Below are 21,072 nucleotides of genomic sequence, written 5' to 3'. Positions count from 1 at the left end.
GAGGAGGAAGACGAGCACTAGGTGTGAGCGAGATGGGGCAGCAAAAACATAGATGCAGACAAAGAGTACCAGCAAGGGTCTGCTTCTGTCCTGTCACTGTGGATTAGGTTTGCAGATTTTCATCAGTGGAACCACATGTCCATGCTATTTTCTTTCAGTTTTTACACTCAGTGCTTCCCAGGTGATGCTAGTGGTAAAGAAGCTGCCTGCCAATGCAGGATACAGAAGAGATGTGGTATGATCTCTGGGTTTGGATGATCCCCTGGAGAAGGAAATGACAACCTACTCCAGTATTCTTGCCTGGAGAATCCCATGGACAGAGGAGACTGGTGGGCTACAGTCCATGGGGTCGCAGAGTCGGACATGACTGAAGTGACTTCGCACACATAGCATTTAATTATTTCAAGGGCTTCCCAGGTGGCACTAGTGGTAAAGAATCTGCCTGCCAATGCAGCAGACACAAGAGACATGGTTTGATCCCTCAGGAAGATCCCCTGGAGAAGGAAATGGCAACTCACTCCAGTGTTCTTACCTGGAGAAATTCCATCGACAGAGGAGCCTGGTGTGCTAGAGTCCATGGGGTCACAAAGAGTTGGACACGACTGAGAGACTGAAACTAACAGTAAATGATTATTTCAAGATCCATCCATGCTGCAGTGTCAGTAGCAGATCACTCTTTTTCCTGCTGAGCAGCTGTTCACTCTGTGGATGCACCACTGTTCATTTACACACTCAGCAGTCAGTGGGCTGTTTCTACATTTTGATGACTTCAAATAAAGCTGCTCTGAACACGTGTGTACAGGTCTTTGTATGGACATGTGCTTTGTTTTTCTCTTGGGAAAAGAAAAGGAGTAAGATGGCTGGGACATATGGTAGGTGCGTGTTTCACTTTAAGAAACTGCCAAACTATTTCTCAGAGGAACTGTACCATCTTCAACCTCCACAACTGGAGGGTGAGGGAGATCTAGTGCCTCATCACACTCAACACATGTCAGAGTCTGTCTCTGAAACGTCAGCCATTCTGTAGGCACAGAGACAGCTCATAGGGCATCAATCTCCATTTCCTCAATAACCGATGATCCTTAACACTTCATTCACATGCTTCTTTGCCATCCACTTAGTTCCTTAGATGTGTATCTTCTCTTGTACATATTCTTAGATAAACTGAAAGGTCACATCTTTTTGCCCATTTTTTAAAGTTAAACTTTTTATTTTGAGGTTCACATGCCATTTCAAGAAATAAGACAGGGATCCTTGAGCCATTTACTCAGTGTCCCCAATGATGATATAATTTTTGCTTTAATCATCAGATATAACACAGAAAACTCAAAAGAAAAAGGAAACGCAATATTTATTGTAGTTAACTGAGCTTCCCTGGTGGCTCAGCAGTAAAGAAATCTGCCTGCCAATGCAGGAGCTGCTGCTAAGTCGCTTCAGTCGTGTCCAACTCTGTGCGACCCCATAGACGGCAGCCCACCAGGCTCCACCATCCCCGGGATTCTCCAGGCAAGAACACTGGAGTGGGTTGCCATTTCCTTCTCCAATGCATGAAAGTGAAAAGTGAAAGGGAAGTCGCTCAGTCGTGTCCGACTCTTCAAGACCCCATGGACTGCAGCCCACCAGGCTCCCCCGTTCATGGGATTTTCCAGGCAAGAGTGCTGGAGTGGGGTGCCATTGCCTTCTCCGCCAATGCAGGAGACGTGAGTTCAATTCCTGGTCCAGAAAGATCCTCTAGAGAAGGAACCCATTCCAATATTCTCGCCTGGGAAATCCCATGGACAGAGGTGCCTGGTCGGCTACAGTCCATGCAGTTGCAAACGAGTCGGACACAACTAAGCAACTAAACAACAGCAACAAATTGTACTTAACATGTTTCATTTGTATAGTTCTTTCTTCCTTCAGAATGTTCTGAGACTCTTTCTTTTATAATTTCTTTTCTCTTTAGAGAAATTCCTGTAGCAATCTTTTAAGGTAGATCTAATGTCTTGATTTCACCTTCATACTGAAAGATTTTGGGGGGGCGGGATATAGAATTCTGGTTTAACAGTTATATCAGCATTTGGAAAATGCTGTGACTCTTCCTTCCGGCCTCTGAATTTTGTTTTTTAAATTTTTATTGGAATATAGCTGCTTTACAGTGTTGTGTTAGTTTCTGCTCTACAGCAAAGTGATTCAGTAACATGTATACATATATCCCCTCTTTGCCACCACAGAGCATTGAGTGCCCCACGCTATACAGTAGGTTATATTTCATTTTGCTGAGAAATCTGCTGTTATTTCATTTTTAATTTTTTTCTTGAAGGTAAGGTATCACTTCTTTCTGTTTTCATTTTTTTCTTTATAGTTTTCGTAAGTTTGGCTCTAATGTATCTACTGTTTCTTTGTTGTTGTTTAGTCACTAAGTTGTGTCTGATCTTTGGTGACCACACGGACTGTAGCCTGCCAGGCTCCTCCTCTGTCCATGGGATTTCCCAGGCGAGAATACTGGAGTGCGTAGCCATTTTCTTCTCCAGGGGATCTTCCTGACCCAGGGATGGAATCCATGTCTACTGCATTGGCAGGTGGGTTCTTTATCACTGCGCCACCTGGTTTGGGTTTATCCTGCTTGAACTTTCTCAGCTACTTGAATCTGTAAGCTTATGGCGTTTGCTAAATTTGGCCAGTTTTCAGCCATTACCTCTTTGAGTACTTCTTCACTTCCACCCTACTCTATTTTTCCAGAACTCTGGTGACATATGTATGTCTCCCGCATTGTAGGCAAACGCTTTTACCATCTGCGCCATCAGGGAGGTGACATATATATTAGGCATTTGTTATAGTCCCACCGGTCTCTGAGGGTCTGTTCATTTTTCTCTCAGTCTCTTTTCTGTTTTTTCAGCTGGTGTCAATTCTATTGGTGTCTTCAGGTTCACTGATTCTTTTCTCTGTCCCCTCCATTCTTCTCATGAATCCATCCACTGAATATTTCATTTTGGTTATTACACTTTTCAGTTCTAAAATCTCCATTTGGTTCTTCTTTATATTTTTCTGAGATTTTTTTAATTTTGCATTTGTTCCAAGTGTGTTTGTAATTGTTTATTGAAGCATTTTTATGGTGGCCTCATCAGATAATTCGAACAATCCTATTATCTCCACAGCAGGGTGCCTACACTACCTTTTTTCATCCAAGTTGAGATTTTTCTTCTTCTTGACATGATGACTGCTTTCTGAAATCTGGACATTTTGGCTATTATAAAACTTTGGATTTTATTTAAATGACCTATTTTCGCTGTCTTCCATGGACTCTGCTCCAACAGGGAGGGATGACGGCCTGGCAGAGTGGGAGCACATGTCAGGGTTTCCCACCGGGGATTGTGAGGAGGGCAGGGGCTCCCTGTTACTGCTGGGTGACTGCAGGAGTTCTACACCCTGGTAGGCTTCTCCAATGACCCTCTGGTTAGGAGTGGCCGGAGTGTCCTGGTGCCACTCCTCATGTGGCTTCTACTGACCCCAGGGTGCGGCCTCATCACTGAGAAGTTCTGGCAGGAGTCTCATCTCCCCACTCAAGCAGGCAGTGGAGGAGGCACCGTGTGACCGCCAGGTGAAGAAGTCCAGGTGCCACTTAGTCTCCACTGACATTACAGGGTGGGTGTAGGGGGTCCCCATTAATGCCTGCCAGGAATGAGCAGAATTTGGCATGACTCCTTCTCTAAGTGTTTGGTAGAATTCCTTAGTGATTCCTTCTGGGCCTGGAGTTTCCTTTGTGGAAGGGTTGCTAACTACCAACTCAACTTCTTTCATAAACAAAGGACTTCTCAGATAATCTCTCTTCCTGAGTAAAATTTGGTAGCTTGTGTTTTTCAAAGAATTTGTTCATTTAATTTAATTTGTCAAATCTACTGGTGTAAGCACGTTCATTCTATTACCTTATTATCCTTTCAATATCTGTGGAATCTGCAGGAATGTCACATCTCTGAGTCATAAGTTTTTTCCTTCTGTTTTTGCTATACATTGTTGACTGTGGGATCCTGGTTCCCCAACCAGGGATCAAACCCAGGCCCCAGGCAATAAGAGCATGGAGATCTAACCACTAGACTGCCAGGGAATTTTCCAGGCTTGATATTCTTAATTAGTTTTCTCTCTGACAAAACTAAAGGTTTATGAACTTTATTGATCCAGGAGACCCAGCCTCTGGGTTGATATTGCATATTGTTTTTCTTTTTTCTATTTCACTGTTTTTTTTGTGTGCTATTATTTTCTTTTTTCTGCTCATCTCTAATGTAATTTGCTCTCCTTTCTCTAGTCTATTAAGTAGAAGTTGAGGCTATCTCTTTGAAAACATTCTTCTTTTCTAATGTGGGTGTTCCTCTAAAGTACCATTTTAATGGCATCCCCAAAATCCTGATATATTGTGTTTCTTTTACATTTCATTTGGTATAGAGCTGACCCTGGAACACAGCTGGGGTTAGGAGTCCTGGCCCCTCACACAATGAAAAACCCATGCATAACTGTATAGTTGGCTCTCGGTTTGCAGCTGCACACCTGCAGATTTAGCTAACTGTGACTCACGAAGCAGTGTTGTATGTATTCATAAAAACTTCTGTGTAGAAATAGACAGGGGCAGTTCAAACTCATGTTGTGCACAAGTTAGTGTACAATATTTTCTAATTTCCCTTTGATTTCCTATTTGACAAATGGTTATTTCGAAGTGTATGACTCACTTTCCAAATACTTGGGGATTTTCCAGATAGTTTTCTGTTATTGAGTTCTACCTCAATTTCAAAGCAGCCAGAGAACTTTAAAAAAAACAATTTATTTATTAAATTTTTTTTTTTTTTGCCTGTGCTGGGTCTTCATCACTGCACAGGCTTTTTCCCTAGTGGTGAGCAGGGCCCACTCTCTAGTTGCAGTGCATGGGCTTCTCATTTCGGTCACTTCTCTCGTGGAGCATGGGCTCTAGGGTGTATGGACTCAGTAGTTGGGGCTTACAAGCTTCAGAGCACAAGCTCTAGCTGTGGCACACAAGGTTAGCTGCCTACAGCATGTGGGATCTTAGTTCTCAGACCAGGGATCAAACCCATGTCTCCTGCATTGGCATGCAGATTCTTTACCACTTAGCCACCAGGGAAGCCCCAGAGAACATATTCTGCATGAAATGAATCCCTTTAAATTTATTGAGACTCATTTTATGGCCCAGAATATGGTCTATCTTGGAAAATGTCCCGTGGGCACTTTCAAAGAATGTGTACTCCATTGTTATTGATTGGAGGGGTCTATAACTGTCTATTAGGTCAAACCGTTTAATAGTGGCCCTTTGCATGGCAATTTGAATTTGAATTTAGATAAAAACCTGAAAAAGTAAATTCTAACTTCCAGGCAAAACTGAAAAACAAACACATCCAACATTTCACCAATACCCTTAAAATAATGTTACTTAATAATTAATATTAAAGTTGAAAGAAGCTTAAAAGAAAAAAAAATAGACTTCAGGTCAAGAAAAACAAACAACCCAATCAAAAAATGGGCAGAAGACCTAAACAGACATTTCTCCAAAGAAGATGTAAAAATGGCCAACAGGCACATGAAAAGATGCTCAACATCAATAATTATTAGAGAAATGCAAATGAAAACTGCAATGAAGTATCACTCATACTAGTCAGAATGGCCATCATCAAAATGTCTATAAAATAATAAATGCTGGAGAGCGTATGGATAAAAGGGAACCCTCCTACACTGGTGCTGGAATATAAATTGGCACAGTCACTATGAAGAACAGTATGGAGCATCCTTAGAAGTCTAAAAATAGAGTTGTCATATGATCTAGCAATTCCACTCCTGGACATATATCCAGAAGATGAAAACTCTAATTTGAAAAGATACATGCACCCCAGTGTTCACCGCAGCACTATTCACAATAGCCAACACATGGAGGCAAACTAAATGACCACTGACAGAGGAACAGATAAAGAAGATATGGTGCGTATCTACAATGGAATATTACTCAGCCAGAAAAAGAAAGAAATGATGTCATTTGCAGCAATCATGGATAAACCTAGAGATCATCATACTAAGTGCAGTAAGTCAGACAGAGAAAGATAAAATTCATATGAGATCATTTATATGTGGAATCTAAAAAAAACAATACAAAAGAATGTGTTGGAACTGATGGGACCTCAGAGACTAGACTGAACAACTCAGTTCACAGCAACTCTGAAAGACCCAGCAATGCGTCTAAGGCAGCCACACTGGACCCACGCTGACCACGCCTCCCTGAGTCCCTGTTTACCTGCCCTAACATGGACCCATGCTGACCATGCCTCCCTTAGTCCCCGTTTACCTACTCCACCGTGGACCTGTGCTGACAATGCGTCCCTGAGTTCCCGTCTACCTGCCCCACTGTGCAGAAGATGTGAGCGTCATCCTGCTGGAAGCGCCTGACGCAGGTCAAGCCACTCAGAGCTCCTGATGGCTCATTCCTGTGAAGAACCCCGAAGTCAGCAAGTCTGATCGGCATTTCCCTCCAAGACCGTGGACGATGGGCAAACATCAGACTAGAAAAGACACAGGGGCACACAGTGTTTCCTTACTGCAGAAGAGATGCAGTAACCATCTGAATGTTAGTAAGTTAACAATTAAATGACTCGGGATTTGTAAACACCTGATTCTGGTTCTTAGATCACCAATTAAAAGAAATTTCTTCTCCCATGAATTACTGAACGCTGTATTTACACCACTGCACACTCTGAGGAAGAACCCAATCATCTCCTCCAGAAATATTGCTTCCTATTCTCAACCATCTACAATCCATTTCAAAGGCTACTTCCTAAGTGAGGCAGCCCTGGACACTCCCCAGAGGGGCTGGTCAGTCGAGCCTCAGGCTCCAAGAACACCCAGAATTGCCGCAGTTTTGACACTGGTCTTACTTCTTCAATAACTGACTGTCTGTGTATTTGTTCCTTCTCCACTCTGCTCATGAGCTCCAGGAGGAAATGGTTGTGTCTAAAGCACCCCGCTAATATTCTCCCTGCATGCAAGGCCTCTCTCCTGCAGGAAGCAACCCTTGCTCCCACAGCCCATCACCACTAAGCTACTGTGATCCTGATTCCTTGTTCTGATATAAGAAAATACAAAATTACACTCTCTGCTTGTGTTCAGCTTTCTTGTAATAATACTGAAATCACAGCTTCAACTGGTACCCAATGGGAAACTGAGTTAAGAAGTAGTTAACACAGGTGTTTGGAGAAGGCAAAGCACTAGGTTTTAGCCTCCACCTTTGTTTAAAAAAAGAGGCCATAGAATATTTACATATCAGTTTTCATAAAATTAAAGATAAATACATATCTTTTATATGCAGTTACCACAGAGTTGAACTTCCTTTAGTCTTTACTGAAAAGGGCAAAGAGTTTTTTTCAGTATTCAGAGGTTTCTTTCAAGTAGTTACCTTCTAAGGTCAATTTACTGAAACTGTGTATGTTGATATGAAGCTACAATAGGTGGGATATTTTTTGGTGGAAAATTGTACGTGTTCACTTGCAGTCGTAAAATCTACTTCTCTGACAAGGTTGCATTCGCATCCTATGCAGCTTTATGATAATTACATTCTTTCATAGACTCTAAGACAACCTTGGCTGTAAGATGGACCATTACATTATGTACAACCAAGAAAGAAAACAACTATGAGTTAAATTATGGCATAATGCTAAGATACCAACTATAAGACACGTCTCAATTTCAGGGATGTTGAAATACGGGGGGGGGAATGCATCTTAGAATCAATGAAATCCAGTCACTGATTGTGAGCTCACTGGTCTTGTTATAATCAACCCAAATAGCCTGTAAGAACTAAATGTTCTGCAAATATGTATATCTGAAGTATATTACCACTGGGAAGAGAAATGTAATAATTTATAAAATTGATGGGTAATATTATCCTCTGAGAAGCACAAAATACTAAATGTTTTCCAGCCAACAGCCTACATCTGGCAAAGAGCAAACATATTTTAAAAGTAAATTCACCCTTCAGAATGAAACAACTTGGTAAAGATGATTTCTAAGCACCGCTCTTCATGTTAAAGGACCCTCTTAACTCTAAAAAGCAAAATAACATTAAAAACTAACTGTAGTGAAGTACCTGCTAGGTACAGATCTGCTTCATTTTTCATACTCACCAGTGCCCTGGACAATTCATGGGCTTAAGGGCGAAAGTGTCCTTGTCGATGTCAAAGGTGAACATGTTCTCACTGTAATGCTGCCAGTGTCCAGAAGCCTCCCAGAGCTTGCAGCTGTACATGTTGGGGGACAGGACCTCCGTGAAGTTGCGCTGGTGGTGCTGCTCCTAAAGGAGACAGGCGCACAGAGCTGAAATCTGCTGGGGCAGGGCATAACTGCAGGGCATAACCCAGACAAGGACTGCTAAATTCAGGATCATGCCTTACATCAGTTCACAGCTAATATGCCCTTGGTTTTAAGCGTGGTACCTTATGGATCATAAAAGAAAGATTCATGTGTGCTCAGTATACTTTTCACATTAAGTATATTCATCTTATACGGCAACCCACTCCAGTATTCTTGCCTGGAGAATCCCACAGAAAAAGGAGCCTAGTAGGCTCCAGTCCATAGCCGCAAAGAGTTGGGCACAACTGAAGCGACTTAGCATGCAAGCATACACGCACATATTCATTTCATAATATAATTGTACGTAGTATATAACACCAGTCACCAACATTTTTGGCACCAGGACCAGTTTAGGCGCAGACAATTTTTCCAATGACTGGCAGCAGGGGTGGGGGAGGTTGGGATGATTCAAGTGTATTACATTTATTGTGTGTGTCCATGTGTGTGAAGTCGCTTCAGTCGTGTCTGACTCTTTGGGACTGCATGGACAGACTCTAGCCCACCAGGCTCCTCCGTCCATGGGATTCTCCAGGCAAGAATACTAGAGTGGGTTGCCATGCCCTCCTCCAGGGGATATTCCCAACCCAGGGATCAAACCCAGGTCTCCTGCATTGGCAGGCGGGTTCTTTACCATTAGTCCCACCTGGGAAGCCCACAATTATTGTGCACTTTGTTTCCATTGTTATTACACTGTCATATATAATGAAATAATTATACAACTGACCATAATGCAGAATCAGTGGGAGCCCTGAGCCTGTTTTCCTGTGCCTGGATGGTCCCATCTAGGGGCACTGGAAAACAGTGACACCTGGAGTGTGTTGCATATGTCCAGCTTACTCCATGATCCCATTTTGGCTGCTGTCACTGCAGAAGCCACCTGCAATGCGGGAGACCCTGGTTTGATTTCTGGTTCGGGAGGATCTGCTGGAGAAGGGATAGGCTACCCACTCCAGCATTCTTGGGCTTCCTTTGTGGCTTAGCTGGTAAAGAATCCACCTGCAATGCAGGAGACCCGGGTTTGATCACTCCCGGGTTGGCAAGATCCCCTGGAGAAGGGAAAGGCTACCCACTCCAGTATTCTGGCCTGGAGATTTCCATGGACTATACAGTCCATGGGGTTGCAAAGAGTTGGACATGACTGAATGCCTTTCACTTTCACTGCAAAAAACCCTGCTTCACAAAGATGGGATACTGGAAATGGAAGCAGGCTTTTCAGTGCTTTTGTGGCAATCTCAGGATATTCCTCTTAAACCTTAATCTAAAACGTACGGAGATCTGGAGTTGTGTCAAACATCCTCTTAAGGCCACCATCATTTGCAATCTCAGGTGGTAATGTGTCACACAGAACATTTCCTCCTTCCTCTCTCACAGGGAGTTCCACAGTTGGTCTAAAGTTTATCTTTGTACCATATGTGCTCTAGAAACTCACACGGACAAGAGACACATTTAATGAAATTCAAGGAAAATACAAATTGTCTCATTGTTTTTAGTTGAAGGCACAATGCAGCATTTCTCTTGGAGGTTCAAAATTCTGAATATTATTAAAATTAAATCAATGGAAATGCTTGGCTATGTTATGATGAGAGAAAATGGTAAAATACAAAATGGAGTTGAATAAGCATAGAATATTTAAAAATTACTTACTCGTATGAAGTCTATCAGTGTGTTATAAATGCAGGCTCCTCTAGGAAGAAAGAAACAGCTTCCGGGGCTCAGATCATGGAAAAAGAAAAGCTCCTGTTCCTAGGTTGAAAAAGTAATTGTGTCTCAAATTCCACTGCTGTTGCATATTTACTGTACACATATGATATGCTAGAATAAAACATACACTCAGTTATTTCCAAGTTCTAATAGCTGACATTCCAAATACATGAATCTGACTTATGTAAAAGTGCATGTGAAGTTACAACTCATATTTATGATTACTCAGCTTTGAACTTAACTCTTATTTCACCTGGGATTTACTGCCAATTTCTTACTTGGCACCTTAGGGTATGGACCTCACGAGGAGACGACATGGCAAAAGGTCAGGAAAGTTCACTGCTGGAGGTGGGCTCTGAGTGGCAGTGACCTCTGCGTGGCTGTCATGCTGAGAGCCCACCCGGGTGGCCACCACCCTCCAGTGTCCGTCCCCTGCCACCCCACACACTCCCAGCAGAGCAAAGGACATGGAGCTCCACAGTGAGCGCCGGCCCCTCACATCACAGCTCCCACGTGGAGGACTGAGAGTTAAACCAGGTCCACCTGCTTGCAAGTCTTGTTCTTGCTCTGCTTCCCAAATACAAAGTATACTATCAGGTACACACTCTTTTTTCTTTAAAAATTTTTGTGTCATTATAAAAACAAGAGAGAAGTGCAATTTTTTAAATCTAATGGAAATACAAGAAGGAAAAAGGTTAGTAGACACTGGGGGTAGGAGTGTGAAAGAACTCAGCAGTAAACCATGAGTGCCAGGGAAACAGAAGACAGGAGGGGAGAAGAAATGTCAGCATTAGGACAGTCTGGTTCCAAGCTTTGGTCACAGAGCAGCTCAGCAGCACTTGGCGGGCGCACCTTCCCAATCGTCCTGTGGTCCCGGGCCCTGGCCTCCTCCTGGAGCTCCTCCCAGGCAGCCATCCGCTGCTCGTCAGGAAAGGACACCCCGTAGACCCTCTGCAGCATTTCCATCTCAGGGTTGTCCGCCCAGTATGCCAATGAATTCTAGACATCAGACAAGATTCGGGTAAATACGTCAAACTCTTGGTGAGCAGTAAACCGCTCTGAAATACTAATATGTGCAGGTGGTTCATACCAGGGGCTGAACTGCCTTGGACTTGGATATAAGCCAAGCATCCTGGACACCAAGGGATGAGGGACTATACACAACTTCCTACCCAAACATCAGCACAGCTGACTCACAGGGGACTTCTTGTAGACTTAGAATCTTAGATTGTTTCTAATTAAATCTTCCCACTCCAAATTACATCATTAATCAGTAAATTACATAGTCAGTCTGCTGTGGGTTCTAGGAGTGAAAAGTGAGAAAGTGTGAAAATGAGAGAAGGCAAGCACCAAGTGCATTACCCAGAAGAGGGCAGTAAAGGAGAAAGGGGTGTGGTAGCCGGCCCCCTCCTCCACCCGCCTCCTCCCGCCTTGAGAAAACCAAGACAGGTCAGGACAGCTCCATCAGTCCCAGGCCTCTCGCTCCCACAGCGTGTTTTCGGCATCATACCACTCCATCTTTGTTTTCCCTCCTTTTCCTACATTATATTATTCTCATGGAAGATAAACACTCTTGTTCACATTAGAACAACTCAAGAAAACAAGAGTATGCAGAATATTTTTACAGATAAAAATGAAATGTACTGTGAAACTTACAGTAAGGTTAAATGACAGAAAATCAAAGGCTATGTAAAATGTTCTAATTATCAATCCTAAAACACCATATTATTTTTAGAAGCCTATACAAAAGTCAAATACACATGTGGTGTTTGAAAGTGGCACAGTGCTCATATTATACAAGATATTATTGAACTACTATCTTATCTAGTTCACTTAAAGTTGACTATATCAGAAAAAAATCAATCCTTACCTTGAAAATTTTTATGACCTTAATAGTTCCAGTGTGTCTTACGTGAGGCCCTTTACAAAGTTCAACTAGTGGACCGCACCTGTGGTGAAATATTTAAAACATGTCCAGACACAGTTACAGCTTTGGGGACTATTGGTTGGAAACCATGTTCTATGTTCTGGGGCAGTGTTTAATTCAGGAACAACTTAGTGTGAATCCATTTTTAATTTAGGGTGCAGGAAAGAGGCGAGTCACCCGGTCTTAGATCCCAATCTTCCCCCTTCAGGTCGCATACAGAAGCCACAGAATCTTTGGAAAGAAACTTTGCAGACAGACACACATCCTGAGGCTCTTAAAGGGCTTCCCAGGTCACTCAGTGGTAGAGAACCTGCCTGCCAGTGCAGGAGATGCAAGAGACATGGGTTCAATCCCTGGATTAGGAAGATCTACTGGAGGAGAACATGGCAACCCATTCCAGTATTCTTACCTGGGAAATTTCATGAACAGAGGTGACTGGAGGGCTTTAGTACATAGAGTCGCAAACAGCTGGACACACACAAGGCTCTTAATCTTCACTGTTGGAAAATCAAAAATCCACTTTCCCCCTCTACACTCATTTTCAAAACCAAAATTACATAAAAGATATAAAAAATACATTCACTTGATAATTTAAGTCAAAAATAAACTTCACCAGATGCACAGAACACACAACACCAAGCTTGAAACCTATGTAAATGCTGGATTTGGGTGACAGAGACATGGCAGTGTAGATGGATTATATAACTCATGTCACACTCCGGATGGGGGGAGCGGATCTTGACCATGGGGAAGCCACATGCACACAGGGGCAAGGGTGTATGGGAACTCGCTGTCCATCCTCTAAATTCTGCAGCAAACCTAAAACTGCTCCAAAAAATAAACTCTATTAAATAAATATATAAATGCAAGGGTTTTCTTTGCTTGTTTTCAGGCCCTCTGGTTTTATAACAAAATGCCTACTTGTATTTTGGTTTATTATATGATGCAAAAGTTTAGATCAGAGATGAAACCACTATAAAGCATTTGCCTGCACCTGTAATGAACAAGGGGTCATAAAACCCTAACAAGAGTAGACTTTTCTCTATGTACAGAAACATGAACAGAGTTAAGATAGCAACAATGCACGTCAGAGAAAAGGTGACTTAACGTCAACCAATTCAAGAGAAATTTAGTAAAGAAAGAACTATTCCAACAAATTTTAAATATTTTTAAAGTTCACTAGTTAAAAAGTTAAAAATTATAATGAACACATAAAGGGACTGGATTATTCAAAGTAGAATGAAGTTTTAATCATGAAAACACCATTTCTTTGAATGACCGGGATTTATGTACTGTTCTCTGTCCAAAAAGGAGATTGTAAGTTAATGCTCAAGAGAAATGGAAAAAAGTGCCTGATTAGTAAGAAAGACTTAAATAAGTCAATCTTTAAATAACCCCATAGGGAAAAAAGTCATTTATGTTCAAAAAATTAGACACAAGCCATTCCAATTGATAAAATAAGTGTTAATGCTGACCTAAGAAATGTTTAAAAAAACAAAAACAAAAAGGGAGTCTCCAGGTGGTGCAGTGGATAAGAATCCACCTGCCAATGCAGAGGACATGGGTTCAAGCCCTGGTCCGAGAAGATTCCACATGCTGCAGAGCAACTAAGCCCATGTGCCACTACTACTGAAATCTGGGTGCTCTAGGGCCTGCAACAAAGAGTAGCCCCCACTCTCCACAACTAGACAAAGCCCTCGCACATCAATGACAACCCAGCACAGCCATAAAGAAATAAAATTATATTTAAAAACCACAGAAGATCAAGTATTAAAAGTCAGAAATTTAAAACTCACCATATCTTGTCAATTTCCTCATTTGTTTTTAAACTCTGAAATGGTATGCTAACATTTATTTGTATTACAGGTAATAAATAATAAAATCTTATCAGGTCACTGGAGAGTGGTAAAAACAAGCATGGTATCCACCTGCAGCATAAAGTGGCCACGTGTTCACATGACTCTTCAGGAAACACACTGTGCACAGCTGTGCATGAAGGGGGTGTGACTTTACTTACGGTACAGGTAAGCCACAGAACCACAGCACTTGAGTGTGGAAAGGAAGTGCCCTATACAGGACATCTGTGGTCATATTTATTACAGGGACAAGTCTTCTCTGATGGGACTGAGAAGGTCACAGGCAGCCAAAGAAGGGGACACCAGGAGTGTGGACAAGCGGTACCCATAAGGCAGCTGAACAAGCGGACAATAAGGGGGCTGGGAGCCTGACATATAGTAGAACTAAGGGTTTGGGTTTGGGCTCCCATGGTCATTGCTATCCACCACTTCTATTCTGCCTTACTGATGCATAGAGGGTGATGCTCTTGGCCCCCAGATAGTGGAGAGTGTGGTGAGAGGCAGAGAATCATACCTGAGGAGATGGCCCACTACAGCTCCACTGCCCTCCAATATGAACACGGGAGGGTGAACAGAATTCCTTTCCTGAACAGCCCCCCAAAACATGAGGCCCTGAGAACACAGTTTCACTTGCAAGGAGAGAAGCACTCTATAGCTAACATCCCCAAAACAGAATGTGGGTTTGTTATTGTTTAGTTGCTAAGTTGTGTCTGACTCTTTGTGACCCCATAGACTTGTAGCCCACCAGGCTCCTCTGCCCATGGAATTCTCCAGGCAAGAATACTGGAGTGGGTTGCCATTTCCTCCTCCAGGGCATCTTTCCAAAGCAGGATCAAACCCATGTCTCCTGCTTTGGGAAGAGGGTTCTTTATCCCTGAGCCACCACGGAATCCTGTGGCTTTTTAGTACCATCCTGATAAATACAAATGAGAAAATCATTACCTCCCTTTGTGGTGACATTTCAGAGTCCCTACACAAAGGAGTACTCTGTCAACCATGCAAACTTACAATCAGGCCTCCCACTCAAAGACAAACTTGCTTCTGCTAACGCCTTCAGATGCATAACTGAGCAGAGTTTACAATTCACACACACACGTTACCTGTAAACTGTGGTCGTTGGCGTGGCCACCTTCTCCTTCAGGATGCGGCATTTAAATTTATTGTACTACAAAGAAAAACACACCCAAATAGTATTGCATAAAACGTTTAAGTGGGAAAAGATGTTCCCTTTTCCCAACAAACACTGAATGGGTGTCTGCTATGTTCTAGGTGCTGAGACCCTGGGGACACATGGAGCTCAGCACCTGGTTCTGTGCCGTCCAGGATGGGTGCCCAGAGCCTGTGTGGGCCCTGAGCATTTGACACGTAACTGATCTGAACTGAGGGGCACCGCCAGGCCAAAACACACTGGATTCCAGAAGCACAATGTGAAAAAAAAGAACATAAAATCACTTTTTATGTTGGTTACATGTTGAAGTAATATTTTTTGATTTGTTGGGTTAAATAAAATGTTATAAAGATAAATTTCACCTTTCTTTTACTTTTAAAATGTGACTACCAGAAAATTTCAGATGACATACATGGCTCAGATTTGGGAATGGCATTATTAAACTGGACTGTTCTAGAAGATTTCAGCTTTAACTACACGAAATAAATAAAATTCTGAAGACACAGCTACATTATGAATCTGAACAAAAAATTAAAACAAAGTCTATGGTAAATGATATTATTACATTAAAAAACTTAGCAGACACTTTTCTACTTTCATCATTATTACTGTTGTGCCAGATACTTTGTATTAAATAACTACTTAAAGGAGGTAATTGTTAGGATAAAAAAATAGATTTGTATGATTTAACTGTTGTGTACTTACACGTTGAAATCAAGTCATTTTTCTTCACAAAGTTTTGATGGAGTTTAGTTCTCAACCCAAAGAATGCAAGAAAATAATTGCAAATCACATATCTAATATGAGATTGATATCCAGAATATATCAAGAACTCCTACAGCTCAACACCAAAAAACAAACAACCCAATTCAAAAGTGGGCAGAGGATTGAACAGACATTTCTCCAAAGAAGATCTACAAATGGCAACAGGCATGTGGAAAGATGTTCTCACCAGCCATTAGAGAAATACAAATAAAGACCAGAATAGGGTACCTCCTCACACCCACTGGAACAGTTATTTTATTTTTTTGAAGGGAAAGGGAAGGGAAGGGAGAGAAAGAAAAAGTCAAATTGGCAAGAATACAGAGAAGCTGGAACGCTCACACTGGTAGGAATGTAAAACAGTACAACCACTGTGGCAAACAGCATAGCAATTGCTCAAAAAATTAAACATAAGATTTCCATATAATTCAGCAACTCCACTTCCAGGTATACACTGAAGAACTGAAAGTGGGGACCTGAACAGATACAAGTACACCCACGTAGTAACATTTTTCTTAGTAATCAAGAGATGTCCATTGGCAAAGAGTGAATAAATAAAAGGCAGTCCATCCATACAGTGAAATGAGTATTATTCAGCCTCAAAGAGGAAGGCAATTCTGACACTTGCTGTGACATGGATGAACCTTGAGCAAACAACACTGAGACAGGCCACTCAGAAGGACAATTACTGTGTGATTCCACCTGATGAGGCCCTAGAGCAGTCACTCTCAAGGAGACAGAAGGGGTGGGAAAAGGGGATTCGGCGTAACTGCTGGGAGGTGCAGAGCTCTGGAGATGGGCGCTGACAGTGGCTGCACAACAGCATGCGAGTACTTAACACCACAGAACTGTCCACTTAGAACGGGATTCAAATGGTAATTTTTATATTTTGGATAGTTTACCACACACAGAAAAAAAGCAGCTGCAACTTTTACCAAATCCAAATCTACTTTTTAATTCAAGCCCACAAAACTAACAATATTGCACACACTCTCAAATTATGTTTTCTTTGATATTTATGATTTTAAAAATAAAACTTAGAAGATATTTAAGTAAATTAGTTTGAACAATAAAAAGAGAAAGTTGAAGTTTTACACAGGTTACTCCAGGCTAGAATCTATTTGAAAAATTAGCAGAAAACCCCAAAGAAAAGGGGAAAAGCCAGAGTTTTATATGGTATTATTAACATTGTTGATATTCAATAGCTGGAGTACTAACAAAACTCAAGATTAATCAGATTTATAAAACACACAAATTAACACTATTCTCCCGGCCCTTCATCTACTTCTATCTGCATTACAAATTTGAACCAAGCGTTAGGAACAATGTGGTGAGCAGGGACTGACCATTTGTTTAAAGCAGTAGTGTGCTCACTGCTCAAGTCCCCCCCGTAATCACCTTGAATAGGTCTAGAAGGACCTTCGTGCTGACTTCCAGTCTCTCAAATGGCTGCTGCTCTTTGATGATGGCCTGGCACATGCTCTCCAGCACCGGCAGCTCTGCGCTGGACACGGCCCTGCAGGGAAGAAGCGACAGTCGCCAGAAGCGACAGACCGCTGGGACAGAACCTGTGACCTGAGACCCTAATCATCAGCAGATCAATTTTCTCCCCAGAGGAACATGGTGTTCTATGGTCCAGGACTTCAGAGACTCAACATGTTCCCCCTAACTCCCACTTCCTTCCCTCCTCCACTGTCTGTGCTCAGGTTCCTCCAGTCTCGTGAGCCGCACCCCCCCACTGCCAGGCCCAGAGCTGCCCCACAGAGGCCTAGGATGCTCTGGGACAGCTCCTACCATCCTCCATCCCACCCTACTTCCAGGTCACTGAGCTCTTGGCTGAGTGCCCACCTGCTTGTCCCACAGCTCTGTCACCTCCCGCAGCAAACGGTGGTGCATCTGTTTCTGTCTGTCTCCCCCGACTGGATGGCTGAGCCCATGAGGACAGGCTGATCTCCACTGGGGAGCCAACAGCTCAAGCCCGGCACATAGGCATCTACACATTCTGAGATGACTCTGATGGGGAGGGGTGCTCACAGGGGATGAGCTGGCTGGGCTAGGAGCTATAGAGCACTGGGCGCTGAGGCAGCGTGGAGGTAACAGCTAGAGGTAGAATGAACCACAGGCAACCAGGCTACAGATGCCAGGGGTCTACGCTAAGGCAGAAGGAGCGAGAAGCGGGGTCGGGGAGAACTACTGAAGGGACAAAAGGGGCAGAACTGGATGGAGTGACAGGGTGGGGGATGAGGGCCAGGGGTAGGGAGGACCCTTGGGTTTCAGTTTGACAGCTGAGAAGGTTTCCATATACAGTCATGACAAGTAAGGAGGGCTGAGGTGGGGCCTGTGGCTTGGGAGTTCATGCACAGACATAGGGAATGTGAAACCTCCAGAGACTGGCCCTTCTGGCACCAGCCACAGGATGTGTGGCTGGGGGGACACGTCGCCCTTGACCATCACAATGAGGTCTACCTGCTCTCCGGGGATTAACCTGACCACTCTGGTCCGAATCAATAGTCTGCCCTAACGAGCCTCAGGTTAGATAAATAGTGCATCATGTCTTTCTTGAGGAAAGAAAGAAAACCACTTGAGAAGTTACCCTCAAATCTACACTCATAAAAAATAGTAATTCTCACAAATGGTTAGCCCATCTGTAATCATGTCCTGTATCAGATAGAATGCACTGACAAGTAGGCTCTCAGGGTTACCTGTCTTCCAGGTACACGTCGTAGTGAAAGCTGCCGTCGCCGGGTGGGCTGCAGCATAGGAGGCCCCCATAGTGGAGCTCCAGGGCTTCCCCGAGTACGTGGGCACTGGAGTGCCAGTATACCTGTGGTGGGACAGAGGCCAGGCCATAGCTGCATCATGGGAAGCCACCAGGCAGATGCAGGAACGAGTGAGCATGTGGGTACAGCACTAGGTGACAGACCCCAGGACACAGGCAGTGTCGTCTCTGCAGACTGCTGAGACCCACCTGTTTCTGAGCCCTCGTTGGAGCCCACTGTGTCCCCACCCCACCCCACCCCACCCCTGCCCCACCGGCCAGCTGTATGCTTCTCCTGCAGCTTTACTCTGAGCAGCGCTGACCCCGGCTCCTAAACCATTTTCTTCTGGGCCTCAACCATGAGTAGAAGAGAGCTGGACCATGAAGCAGCCACCCAGAGCTGGTTCAGGCCCAATGTAGAGGGCCACCTGTGAGTGTGAGCACTGGCTCCCTTCCTCCTCCTCCCCTGGCCAACCTTTCTGAGTCAGAGATGCAGCCACAGTGGCTTTCCTGACATTGCTCACATTAACAAGATTTTATGTCTACACAGCAGTCTTCACATGCTAAACAACACATGGCTGTGGAAGTTTGAAAGAGGACTCAGGAAGGCAGAGGAGTCTCTTGGAAGGAAAAGTTACTTAATCATTTGGGCTCTGCATACTATTAACATGGTACCTTTGTGACAATGTCACTGGGTCTCACCTAGATAATGTACACCAGGGCTAGGGCTGGAGCCTGGAAGGTAACTCTCATTTTCATGAGCAACCACAACTATTCTGGAAGCCCTACAGCATGACACCAAGTGCCAGGGGTGGACTGATCAGGCACTCTAGGAAGATTTCCCGTGATAATATGATAAATGCTTTATCTTTCATGGTGTCACTGAACACCGGGGGAGAGAACGTCAAGGAGGCTGACCCCTCTGTGGAACATTAAGTTTGGTGGTCCCCTGTCCCCACTACCCATATTCCTGACAGACTGAAGGCACTTAGCAGCCCACTGTTAAAGAACATGTCTGCAGGTCAACCAAAAGCCCACCTGTGTGGGAAACTGCTCAGGTCTCAGCAGGATTCTGACCTCAGGAAAAGGTTAAAACCACCTGCCAGGCCAGCCACCACAGCTGCTCCGGACTGGCTCCTACTTGACCTTCTCCAGAGGCTGACACAACCTGAAAGCATCTAGCTGTTTGATTTGCTTACTATCCCTTCCACCTGTCATGAACTCTGCCGCCCACAGGATGGGCACATGCACCCAGCACCTTGGACGCTGGTCAGCTGACCAAGGAAATCAACACAGGTTTACAAGTTCCAGGGTGGCATCTGGTATGAAGCTAGGTGACAGTTGTTACTCCTTAAGTGAGAAAAACTAACACACATATGCAAGCTATATATTTCATTACTTATTTTGTTTATGCTCTTTATGAATCACTTTTAAATACAGTGTCATGAATGTTAGATTTATTAAACACCAAACTTAGAAGATCACAAAACCCACTGTTCTACCCTTTAGTGTGTGACTTTGTACAAGGTGTATCTGACAACATAAACACCCAAAGTGTGGTCGGCTGGTTTTCAGACACTTACGGCCCGGGCCTCCTCATCCTCGAAGGTGAGGAGCTCCACAGTGGCGTCCCCTTCCAGCGGGCGGTCCAGGTCCCACAGCTCCCCGTTCACTTTAGCCACCACGGTGGTTTCCGCTAGCTCCTGACTGGGGAAAGGACAGTCATGTGGGGTTAACCCATAACAGACTAAAGCTATTCCTTAAAACAAAACATGAAATTAATTTCCAGGGTTTGTTTCTTTCTTAAGTGGAAAGTACAAATGTAAACTAATAGGATAATTTTTTAAAAAATTTTGTGACATTTAAGTACAAAAGGAATATGATTTGTTCACTGTAAAAATTCAGAAAACAGAATGCACAGAAACAAAATCACATACATCTTACCACCCAGAGATAAGTACTCACAACATTTATACATCAATATAAAAACTTTGAAAGTATTATTCTGCTTATGCTATCTGATAACCTATTTTTTAAACTTTGGCTTCCCTGGTAGCTCAGCTGGTAAAGAATCCACTTGCAATGCGGGAGACTTGGGTTCAATCCATGGGTTAGAAAGATCCCCTGGAGAAGGGAAAGGTTACCCACTCCAGTATTCTGGCCTGGAGAGTTCCATGGACTGTACAGAACTGTTCCATGGACTGTTCCATGGACTGTGACCCATGGGGTTGCAAGAGAGTTGGACATGACTGAGTGACTTGCATTCACTTTTTAAACATAACAGTAAACCATGACATTTTCTCCAACAGCAGACAGACTTGTAAAACATGCTACCTGACAGCTGTAGTAGAACTAAGATTTGCCTAATGCACCCACTATTTCTGGGCATTTCGGTTATAATTTGAGGGTTTTGCTTTTCTTGTTTTATTTTGGCAGTGACAAATAATGCTGCGGTGAATATTCCTGAATATTCATTGAATATTAAATATATATTAGTTCCTGACTATTTTCTCAGGAAAATTCTATA

General features: G+C 43.3%; 1 protein-coding gene across 8 annotated transcripts in view; it reads right to left on the bottom strand.

The window, feature by feature from the left end:
• The window catches only part of TARS3 (threonyl-tRNA synthetase 3), a 44,181-nt gene that overhangs the window by 13,999 nt on the left and 9,110 nt on the right, over nucleotides 1–21,072 (bottom strand). For 6 of the 8 annotated variants that reach the window (XM_070775285.1, XM_070775284.1, XM_070775286.1 and 3 more), the window contains exons 4-13: nucleotides 20,129–20,252; nucleotides 18,490–18,611; nucleotides 17,186–17,303; nucleotides 14,958–15,022; nucleotides 11,945–12,023; nucleotides 10,927–11,073; nucleotides 10,018–10,116; nucleotides 8,148–8,314; nucleotides 6,368–6,530; nucleotides 533–616 (exon numbers count right to left, since the gene is read on the bottom strand). In XM_070775285.1, coding sequence (XP_070631386.1) covers nucleotides 533–616; nucleotides 6,368–6,530; nucleotides 8,148–8,314; nucleotides 10,018–10,116; nucleotides 10,927–11,073; nucleotides 11,945–12,023; nucleotides 14,958–15,022; nucleotides 17,186–17,303; nucleotides 18,490–18,611; nucleotides 20,129–20,252 — 1,168 coding nt within the window. The remainder of the gene's footprint in view (nucleotides 1–532; nucleotides 617–6,367; nucleotides 6,531–8,147; nucleotides 8,315–10,017; nucleotides 10,117–10,926; nucleotides 11,074–11,944; nucleotides 12,024–14,957; nucleotides 15,023–17,185; nucleotides 17,304–18,489; nucleotides 18,612–20,128; nucleotides 20,253–21,072) is intronic. The other 2 variants (XM_070775288.1, XM_019983214.2) reach the window with 1 other exon arrangement.

Source organism: Bos indicus, chromosome 21 (genome assembly GCF_029378745.1).
Source record: "Bos indicus isolate NIAB-ARS_2022 breed Sahiwal x Tharparkar chromosome 21, NIAB-ARS_B.indTharparkar_mat_pri_1.0, whole genome shotgun sequence".
Taxonomy (NCBI): domain Eukaryota; kingdom Metazoa; phylum Chordata; class Mammalia; order Artiodactyla; family Bovidae; genus Bos; species Bos indicus.
Note: the sequence above shows the minus strand (reverse complement) of the source record. Positions and strands in the feature narration are given on the sequence as shown.